Source organism: Silene latifolia, chromosome 3, assembly GCF_048544455.1.
Source record: "Silene latifolia isolate original U9 population chromosome 3, ASM4854445v1, whole genome shotgun sequence".
In the NCBI taxonomy this organism is placed as follows: Eukaryota; Viridiplantae; Streptophyta; class Magnoliopsida; order Caryophyllales; family Caryophyllaceae; genus Silene; species Silene latifolia.
The window spans coordinates 17,820,436-17,831,926 of record NC_133528.1 but is presented as its reverse complement, the minus strand read 5'-3'; the positions used below and the strand labels follow the sequence as shown (position 1 = coordinate 17,831,926).

Sequence of the window (11,491 nt, the reverse complement as noted above, 5' to 3'; positions counted from 1 at the left end):
TTTCAGCTACCTGATTTTTTTGCAATTGTTTGGCAAGTAGCATATTTGGTCAAATAAGGTACCTGAAATGAAATGCTATCTCGGGTAGCATTTGAGGAATCAGGTACCTGAAATGACTTATTTTCCATTTTGTACCCCTTTATTCTATAATATTAAATAATTTTCATATCCTTTTACGTCATTTTACCAAAATCAGCTACATTTTCAGTTAGTTTACCAAACACAGTTTTATATAATCAGTTACCTTATCAACTCCTAATTTTCAGCTACCTTATCAGTTACCTTTTCAGTTTTCAGCTACCTTTTCAGGTAATTTTGCCAACAGAGCCTAAGTAATTGATCTTTCACATTTTTCAAAGTATCAAATTCCCGTGTATGAACAACTAAGCTCTTATTTTGCAACTCAATTCTTAAAATTAAAAATAGCCTTTTACTTGCAATAGAAGAACTTTTTATTTTAGATTTGATCACCACAACACTAAGAACCACTATTACTATTGCTCTTATTAATCTTAAGAATCCCGTGGATCAGGGAGAAGGACCGCCGCGAAAATAGACTTCCCCATAAATATTGAAAATTGTACAATCTTTTTTTCCGTCTCCAATAGCCAAATGACAAAATAAAAAAGAAGCCAAAATACAAATTTGACAAAATAAAAAAGAAGCCAAAATACATTTAATACATTTTGTAGACATGGGCATTTATAAGCCAATAACCCAATTGGCAATAGGGACAATCATACGTCATTATACAAATTTATTCCTCTTTTACAAATTCTTGTTTAAGACGGAAGTATTCGTCTCAAGCATAAATCAGGTCATGTAAAATAGATAAGACAAATAACAGAATGCCTAGATATTAGTCATAAGCTTGTCCTATCTATGCAAATGAGATATCGTTTGACCTATTTTATACTTTTATCCGTCTTAAAAGAGACTAACTGATTCCTCTTTTATAACCAAAAAAAATTGAAAAGCATAAAGCTTAAAAAAAAAGAAGGGATAAGATGTACTCCATGATGTATACCATTTTCTTTTTCCAACAACCCAAATCAATGCTATTCTTTGCCTTTCTTATAAACCACTTCAAGAGCTAAAAATCCACATTTTTTTCTCTTCAACAAACTTTACATTTATGGAAACTCATATCACAAAAACCATAAATTCAAACATTTATATTAGACTAGGTTTAATAAATGACTTTAATGTCAGAAAATCTCCTGAAATTCTATCAATTTTGTCTAATGTTTTAGAAAAAAGCATTCATACAAATGAAAAGTTGTTAAAGAGATCAAGAAAAAAAGATATAGTAACTATATTTCATGGTACAAGAGCTCCTACATTGAGCATTAGACGGTATATCGACCGTGTTTTCGAGTACTCGAGATGTAGCCCTTCTTGCTTGGTTGTAGCTTATGTTTACTTGGACTGGTTTATTCAACAAACCAGCTCTTATGTTACGTCCTTGAATGTTCATAGGCTTTTAGTCACTTGTGTTTTGGTTGCTGTCAAGTTCCTTGAGGACGAGTAAGTACCTGAATTCTTAAACTCAAGTAGTCCAATTTGTTTTTCGACTTATTTCTTATAAGACGGTTCTTGTATATTTATAAATGTTGAGTTTTTATGATTGATTGTAAGACTCGCAACCATCCCAAAATGTAGGGTTATTAAAAAAATTTACTTGATTTTTATTTAGTGGGTCGATATTACTAATAAACAATCGAAAAAATCAATTGATGTTTCTCATTTATTTTTTATGATTCGTTACATACATATATGAAAATACTAGGTTAATTTTTAGATATAACACTGAATTTCAAAGTCATCATGAGTTATAAATTCATACTCGTCTCCCCAATTCAAGAAACGTTAGATAGTGGCCAAGCTAGAAAGTACGTATACAGAAATTTTGTGTACATCCAGTCAATAAGGACTAAAGTCACGTAGGACAGTCATAAAGTACTCATAAAACACCATCATTCCCCTCGAGTCCTGGTGGGCTTAAAGTATCGATCAAATTCCATTATAACATGATTACGTTTACGACTTACGTACGTTTGAATTTTTGCGAACATGTTAAAAAAAAAGTTGGCATGCCCAACAGTCCAACACCACGCTAAGCACAAATTCGTTGCTCACTTTTCGACATAACTTTCGAAAATCCAATTATCGATGAGACGGAAATGATCGAATGAGATTTTTAGGACTCAACTAAATATTACGGAGTACCTTATATTTGTCTTGTGAATGTAGGCACTACGACAATTCTTATTTTGCGAAAATTGGAGGGATAAGCCGCGCAGAAATGAACAACCTAGAGATGAAGCTACTATCAACCTTAAACTACAAACTTCATGTCTCGATAGACACGTTTAATCAATATTGTATGCACTTGGAGAAAGAGGGTGCAAGTTCGAGTACCAGACACAAGTGGTCAATTCGTAACTACGGTCTGAAAGGAGGAAGTTGGTTGCATAAAGACGGATCAGGGCGACACAGAAAATGCGATAGGCATTGATGCACGCCCATCTAGTTCAAATCCTGTGTGAAGTAAAGGGCTAGACTCTCGATGGATTTGATATAAACAAAACATAGAAAAGATAAACGATACGGAGTACAAGAAGTGCCTAGTATCTATAAATTGGATTGTATCATGGCTATTAGAACATGATTCTAAGAACTACACAGATTTTGATATGCTAATTGTTATGTATGATCCATCTTAGGGACTCGAAAATTATACTCCCTCCTATTCAGCCTAATGTTCCCCTTTCTCTAATATATGTGAGAAGTATTATAATGAAAGAGGAACATTGGGCTGAATAGGAGGGAGTAGAACCGTTAGTCTTGTATAAGCGGTTCTACACAATGTTGTTGTAACACGGATCTATACATAACCATATCATGTAAAAGTTGTTATTAAAAGAACCCATTTACGATAAATATGTGAAAGATCGTCTTACACAAGTATTTTATTGGACCAATCGATACAATCATATTCCATAAAATTTCAAGGGACAAGTAACACGAGTTCATCGCCAAAACAAGAACTAGAACCAGAACTTCAATCGATGATTTAAGTGTTTCAAATCAAGTAGAATAGTTCATAACCCAGCAAAAAGGGTAAAAAAGAAATGATCAAATGTTTCAGAAGCTAGTAACAAATTCTAAGTGTAGTATAAATCAAAACAGGTACTAAATCTAAGTTTTTAATAATGTCAAAAGTATGCCACAGTCGGATTTAAGCTTTAGGCTGCTTCTTCTTCTTTGCTTCTGAAGCGGAGGCCGGTTTGTTTTTGAAGGGTAAGAAGGTCTTTCCACCCATAAATGGTCTTAAGACTTCTGGTATCTCAACACCATCTTCCTTCTGGTAGGTCTCCAGAATACAGCACAGAGTTCTCTCTGTTGCTGTGAGTGTGGAGTTCAGCAAATGCACATATTGTTTGTTTTGATCATTGCTCTGCAACACAGGTTTAATTAAATCAGACTTTTCAGGCTCGTTTGGATAGCAAAATACTACGTAAGAGGGAAAGGGAGGGGAGGGGAATGGAGTATGGGGTGTGTTTGGATGCGATTTTCCTACGTATCTTTCATATGGTGAAAGGATTTTGGTTTGCCTTGGAGGGGGGGAAATGGATCCCTCCAAATCCCCTCCCCCATTTCCGTCCACCCTCATTTGCAAACCAAACAAGGGATTTTATTTATATCACTTGCTACCCTCCCCTTTCTTGCCCTCCAAATCCCCCAATCTAAGTCTAAACAAGCCCGCTTTCAAGTCTCATTCTTTCATCTAGATTGCCGGAGCAAACAAATCTAGACAACAATGATGTATGAAAAGTTTAACCAAATACAGAGACAACGTGTAGAAATAAATGAGCTACTATGTATTTTCTATGTCGTACCCGTGTTTTTTCAAATCCAACATGTATTCACGTGGTTTTAAAACTTATCTCATATAACCTTAACCTAAATAAATATATTACTGTATTTTTTTAATTCAGGTTTATTAACAAGCAAGTTTCGTTATTAGTGAGCAATGGCTATGACGCCTCAGACAAATAATTGTTGATTCATCAATTAAAGGTGCCTAAACAAAACCTTTAGCTTGATATGAAATAGACAATATGTAAAAAGACTACCTTACATTATTTTTCTTGTTTTAGACTACCTTTGTTTTCTCATTTTTTGGTCAAAAACTACCTATGCCGAAAATATGGCGAGCTTTGGTCGATTTTGGAACATTAACCCATCTCACATGACTTTGTTAACAACAAACAACAATGTTCAAATGCGTCGAAACACAATTTAACTTTAGATAAGCAAAATATATGGATTTCACATTTCAGCAATAACTACAAAACATCTACTGAAGTTAAGCATAAGTACATCATGACTTCTCAAAATCGGCCTAAATAAGATTAAAGCATAAAAGAGTCATGTGAAATAGGTTAAAGCCTGAAAACAGACCAAATACATTTAGACTTTTAGCACAAGTAGTTATTGACCAAAAATAAAGAAAATAAAGGTAGTTGAAAACAAAAAAATAACATAAGGTAGTATTTTTACAAATATCCCTAAATATAAGGCAGTTTTTGACAAAAAAAACCCAAATATCTATACAAGCTTTTAAAATAGATGTCACCACGATAACCGGCTATGTTACTCCGACCCTTCTAATTTCCTCGCGTATCCGCGTCTGACACTCGACACTCAGACAAGGGTATGACACTTGGACACCTTATTTTAGACCAAAATATATATACTTTTCAAAAAAAAAAAAAAAAATAGTCGAGTCCGACACTTGGACACGTACGTAACATAGATAAACGTAGGGGTGTTCAAAAAGTGGTCGGACCGATCCGGAATCCCCGGGTCGGCCCATACCGAATACAAACCGGTCCGGTCTCCGGGTCCCAAAAAATATGGTAACCAGTCACCGGTCCGGTCCACACTTAAAAAGAAAAACTCAATCTATCCGGCTATGTTACTCCGACCCTTCTAATTTCCTCGCGTATCCATGTCTGACACTCGACGCTCAGACAAGGGTATGACACTTGGACACCTTATTTTAGACCAAAATATATATACTTTTCAAAAAAAAAAAAAAAAAAAATAGCCGAGTCCGACACTTGGACACGTACGTAACATAGATAAACGTAGGGGTGTTCAAAAAGTGGTCGGACCGATCCGGAATCCCCGGGTCGGCCCATACCGAATACAAACCGGTCCGGTCTCCGGGTCCCAAAAAATATGGTAACCAGTCACCGGTCTGGTCCACACTTAAAAAGAAAACTCAATTTACCTTTTAAAGTGGAACCGGTCCGGTCCAAACCCGGAAAAAAACGGACCTAAAGGGCTCCGGTCTGGTCCGGGTCCCCTCCTAACCAGTCTGGTCTCCGGTCCGATCTTGGGGTTAGTAGTTATCCGGTCTGCGGGTTCATCCGGTTCGGTCCGAAATCGGACCGCTGAACACCCATAGATAACCGGGACGGTCGAGTTGGCAACACCGTTGACGCGATAAATACCTCGTTTTAAACCATGCTCCCACCATTCACTCCAATTTACTACATTTTCTTTCTTAGCGTGTTCATTCAAATTCTCTAGCTTTATGTTTTTAGTGCCTTCACCATTTTAAAATACCAATATACCCTCATTTTTTTCCCACATATATGTACGTGAGCCCACAATTATTATCCTAGTTAACCATTTATGAGTGCGAATATCCACAAGGGTGTTTTGTACTTTCATACTTCAACCAAGGTTACCGCCAACCGGATTCGCAATACGATACGAATACACAATTCGCTCAAAAGGTAAAATTGTAGCCAAAACACCATAACTCGGTGTAATTCAGATTTGTAATTCGTGCTAATTGATTATCGATAAGGTAGGTAACTAAGCGAATACGGTAACCCAATCTTCAACCCCCTAACATTAGCTACTTTTTTACACTTTTTGTACTCTCTCTTTTATCACTTGACTTTAAATGATGTGCAAAAACTCAAATGTAGTGAATTACCGTGAAAAGGTGTAGTAGAATAGTAGTGTATTTATGAAAACTCGGGTTTATTAACGGTTCAACATGAAAAGTAGTATAGCAATGGTTATGACGGCTCCACAAAGTATGTTTTTGGCAGGTTAGAGTACTTAGGTTATTATAAAAACTATTCATAGGGATTGGAGGAAGATTAGATAATTTTTAAAAACCGGCGGTACAAGTTAAAATTAGAAAAACACGGGGTATCTCATCGAAAATCATAGGTTAAATACCAGATTTATATGCATAAAGGAGATACCTTTTTCTGGCCGTATCTAATTTCCAGTTTCCTTGCCTGATAATCCGTGCAGTTCGAGCATGACACCAACTCTCTATATGTTTTAGACGCAGGGAACCACGCCTCCAAATCATACTTCTTTGCTGCTGCATCATTTAGAGCACCAGACACAATGGCAACTACCTGATAAGGTAGGTTCAACTGCAATAATGGGAAGACCGGAAGACATACAAAATCAGGAAACCAAAAATACACCCAAGCCAACTGGAACCTCCATTTTATTCAAATGAAGTGTGGAAAGGACTCAAAAGGAGAGAAAAATACTGTTTGATAAAATTCTTCAGAATTTGTGATCATCTCTTCAAGCATCTTCCATGACTTATTGTCATCAGGGCCAGTAATGCAAAATTGTTCAATTTTCTCAAACTGATGAACTCTGAAGATCCCCAAAGTGTCTCGACCATGCGACCCAGCTTCTTTACGGAAGCATGACGAATATCCGACATATCTGCCCAGGATACATGTGAGCGAATAACATGGATCTCTTCTCAATATTCAAATGAAAAAAAAAAATTGTCACCTTAGAGGGAGTTCATTTGGATGCAACCAATCGTCCATGTGGAAAGCACAAAGTGGCTGCTCAGCCGTGGCAATCAGGTACTTGTCATCTCCATCGCCTGTCACCTGACATCAAAAAAGGGTCAATGAAACAAGAACTTTCTGCTAAATATTGCATGCACAATATTGTCTGTTAAGGTCAGGCCAAGTAGCTAACGGCGCTAAATCAAAGGGGTCAATGAAAATACTCATGCCTTGGTCTAGAAACCCGTCAGCATCAAAATAACTTTTGTGACAAATAAAAAATGTCTTGCCTCAATGGAAAGCTAAAGCAAGAATCACATATGGTTGAAGAATTGATAAACAAATACTTCAGTAAAAAAATTACACCATGGGCAGGCATTTAGGAGGGGGTAGGGGACGTATAAGGACTAATAGAGTCGCACAAGAAAAACAATTTACCTTGTAAAGTTCGTCATCAAATTGGGCTAATTGTGCACATCTTGCCATAATATCTTTCCTCATAAAAAATGGGGTCATTAATGGTGTATATTCCTTGTTTGACAGGAAAGCGAGACCATAATTTATCAGAGCTTGATTGAGAAGCACGCCATCACCCTTCAAGTAGAAACCTCTACCACCAGCCACATTGGTGCCTGTACACATAAAAAATATTCAAACTACAGGACATGATACAGAAAACTGACTTACAAACTAACATTACAGTAATATTTAGAATGCTGAAAACGCGACATAAGATGCTCAATAAATACAAAAGTATAGTCAGCTCAAACTTAGGATCTATCAGCAAGAACTTCACAAATCAGAAAAGCATAATCCAATGCCATTAGCAAACAAAGCAATCCTTTAGCAGAATTTCAAATTTTCAATCTAGAAGCCATGGAACAATAAGAAGAAAACGTATGGATCACTCTTGATAACAGGCTAAAGGCGACAAGTTTTCTGAAAATATTAGATTGGCATCTCTTTTTTTTTTGTCGAGAAAAGTACAAGCAGCCCAATCACTTAATCCAGTGGAAAAGAACATAATAAGCTAATGTAATTGTTGAAAAGTATTGGTCAAAGTTGACATTCTTTGAACATCAAATTTGAAAGGGATTGTTAAAAATGGAATGGAGGGAGTAACAAAAACTATTCTTACGCATTGGTAGGAGTTAAATTGATGCACGACATCATTGTTGTACCAAACAACTTAATGAGTGTATTCACAAAAACAATAATTTCTACCTCTCTTCATGTCGACAATCCCAAGAAGTTCAACAAGATCAACGTGACTTTTCAAATTGGGCTCTAGTCGTTGCTCACCCCATGTCCTAATCACCTCATTATTGGCCTACATCGTTGAGAAAATATGTCGGTGAAGATATAGCAAAAATGAATATTAATAACTATGCATCTCGTAAATGCGAAATTTATAGTTCCACATATATAACTGTAACTCTGTAAGTACCTCATCCATGCTAATAGGGACAGTGTCATGAATAAGATTCCCCACCAACTCCAATTTGGCATGTAACTCAGCTTTCTTTTCCTGAACCTCAGCTTCCAATTCGGCGGACGACTTTTTGTTATCTTCTGTGCTTTTTATCAATGCAGATGCATCCTCGCCAGCCTTGACAAAGTCAAATAGTAATTGTAAGATATTAAGATACAACGTAGAATTCCGAGAACAACTAAAAATAAAAAAGGCACTCACAATCTTCAAGCGAGCCACCTCCTTGTTGATCCTATTGAAGTCCTTTTTCAAGCTCTCTAGCTCAAACTGAACTGCAATACCAGAAGAACACAAGTTATTAAAAGTGCTTTGGATGAAGTATTAAAACAAAAGGATCCACTCGTGTAATTGAATTTATTAGTATATCTATTATCTCAGGCGTTTCCTCCAAATTTCACCAAAGAGGTATGTGTAAAACATTAGAAACTTATTTCGGAAATTGCGAAGTAAAACATACTATGTTTAAAAAGTCAACTTTAAACACGATCATAATGTTTGAATTAACCTTGCAAGAGAAAACAAGCTAAACTCAGAGATTACAGCAGCAACAACAACAACAACACCAACATCAGAGCCTTAATCCCAAAATGATTTGGGGTCGGCTGACATGAATCATCCTTTCGAACCGTCCATGGGTGAACGCACGCCTCAAAATGCGAATAGAAAAGGGGAAATGAAAAACAAAAAGGGAGAACGAAAATGTAATGGAAAGTCAAGGTAAACTTAGGGGTTTTAAAATCGAATTCCGGATTTCTTTTATACAAACTTAAAATTTAAATCGAGAGAAAAGATTAAAACTCAGATATTACAGCAAGTAAAAATAATTGATCAAAGAAACTAACAATAGAGTGCAGCCAAAACCGTGTTTTTCCATCAGTTGGTGAAGTTGTGGCAACTATGCCACTGATGGAATAGAGCCATAAAGGTTACGTTGTTACCACGAGAAAGGAAGTGTCAAGCATTTTTTTCAAAAATATTGACAAGCACAAGCACAACAGCAGAAGCAATTTAAAAGAGTAAAGAAGTACCAGCCCTACAAAACCAAAATGCCTCCTCCATCTACTTTTGAAAACCAAGCAGTATTTAGGTTGTGATCAACTTATCAACAACCATATTTCCTTTCGAAACAGAAGCTGTACACTGATGAGACACCAAATCAGAAGCTTTCTGCTTCTTGGTCAACAAATACCTCTACACACACACAAATGCTTTAATGCTCAATGTCAAATATTACCCATTCTTCTACTCCAAAACATGCATCCATATTCACTAAAATTAAAGATGCATCAAACCCCAACCGAAACCGCTTTAGACCTTAACAACTCATCACAAATACCTCAACACATCACTCCAATGTACCATGACGTCATCCTACCGAAACTTACAACACATGCTACTTGTAAATGGAAAAACATTAGTTGATACCACCCTCCAGCTTTAGGGGAGAAAATGAAAACAATTTTAGCAACTAAAATTTGTAGGTAGTCCACAATCAATTCTATCAAGCCATTAAATGGTAAATCCCTTAAAATTCTCGAGATATTTTTATGCTTCCCACATCACTTTACTAAGATTTGAATGTCCACAAAACCACTTTAAAATCAGCCTCCATGCCCAAATTCAGGAAAAAAAGACATCCTCGCATGAAAGCAGGTTCACCTCCACCCTCGAAAACTCGCCCTAAACCTAATCAAGCTTACCCCGTTTCACCAAGATGCCATCAATACAAACTCAACCAAATGCCAAATTTCGAAAACATTTAATCATCTCAATTCATATACGGAGTCTATCAACAATGCATTCTCAAAACCTTAACTTCAGCAGCCTTATCTCTATATTATTCACTAATCTAGATAGATCATAATCATCAGTGGCGTAACCAGGATCTACACTTTAAAAGGGGCAAACTCGAAAAAAAATTCGAGAATGTTGCTAAAATTTCATAATTCCATCAATAATTTCCCACTGTATAAGCTCTTGTTAAATAAAAAACAAACTTTCTAAGACAATAAAATGATCAAATAACAAAATTAATCAACAAAATGTCAATTTACTCAATTAAACAACAAACCCACAAAATAAATGCATCAAAATCAAAAACCCAGAAAGCAAAACCTAACAAAAATGAGACTGAATGAAAATCGAGAGTAATTGAGAGACAAAGTGATTACGTCGGCGCCACTCTTTGTCAAGAGCAATGACGTCATCAACAATGGCGACATCTTTGGCATCTTCAGAACGACGACGTTGGGATTCCCGAATGAGTTCAGGATTACCGCCTTTATCAGTTCTAAAGAGATTGATGTCCAACATTGTTCTTCTTGTTTGCTGCAAAAATGGCGGACACACAATATTAGTAGCAACAGCAGCAGCAGCACTCCAACGACTTCTCTGCAAAAACCCTATTGTGTTTGTGTTATTCACTTTGTTTGATTGAAGTTTATGCAGGGTTTTTGCCTTTTTAATCGAGGACTTCCTTTTTTGCATTTATTCCCTCCGCAAACCTATTTTCACCCCATTTATTTTTTAGGGTCAAAGTTCGAACTTTGACCGTAAATAAGTTGGAGAATAAAAATTAGTGAAAATTGTCATTAACCACCTACTATTTATCATATTTTACAACTTACCACCATGTATTATGTTTATTACAACTTATCACCTACATTAAACCGTATATATCCGATCTACCACCGTATTTCATTCCCGATCAACATTTTACTTAAATTCCGACTAATAAACTACAGAATGACTAAAACACCCTTAGTTTGATTCCCTCAAAGACATACTACTAGTCTACTACAGTACTACCTACACAAAATTCATCATCATCATCATCATCAAGTATTCAGTCCATCAAATTTCCAGAATGTCCCACCACCATCAACAATAAACTCAAAGCAATGTCCAACTACCATCAAGGCATCAACAAAAACACACTCAAAGCAAAGCTCACCATTTCCACCTTACACATGTCCACCATTTACTCACCACCGCCACATACCACCACCTCACTACTCACCTGAAACATTATTCATCACACGACCCTTTGCACTATCAACCCAGACCGCCATTTCATCCCACCTCTGGACTTGTCACCATTTCAACCCACGAAATCTCCAGATCTAGGATTTTCATCGAGTTA

General features: G+C 36.4%; 2 protein-coding genes across 2 annotated transcripts; one reads left to right on the top strand and one right to left on the bottom strand.

Moving 5' to 3' along the window:
* The first annotated feature begins 1,045 nt into the window (after window positions 1-1,045).
* On the top strand, window positions 1,046-2,607 carry LOC141647323 (cyclin-U1-1-like). The gene is made up of 2 exons (XM_074455460.1): window positions 1,046-1,527; window positions 2,254-2,607. The coding sequence occupies exons 1-2, from the start codon at window positions 1,136-1,138 to the stop codon at window positions 2,516-2,518; spliced, it is 657 nt and encodes a 218-aa protein (XP_074311561.1). The 5' UTR covers window positions 1,046-1,135; the 3' UTR covers window positions 2,519-2,607.
* A 428-nt stretch (window positions 2,608-3,035) lies between these two features.
* LOC141647322 (serine--tRNA ligase-like) lies at window positions 3,036-10,879 on the bottom strand. Its single transcript, XM_074455459.1, has 9 exons — window positions 10,521-10,879; window positions 8,551-8,621; window positions 8,305-8,466; window positions 8,082-8,187; window positions 7,296-7,489; window positions 6,856-6,959; window positions 6,600-6,783; window positions 6,297-6,476; window positions 3,036-3,460 (listed from the first exon to the last, which is right to left on the bottom strand). The coding sequence occupies exons 1-9, from the start codon at window positions 10,834-10,836 to the stop codon at window positions 3,242-3,244; spliced, it is 1,536 nt and encodes a 511-aa protein (XP_074311560.1). The 5' UTR covers window positions 10,837-10,879; the 3' UTR covers window positions 3,036-3,241.
* Window positions 10,880-11,491: the final 612 nt, after the last annotated feature.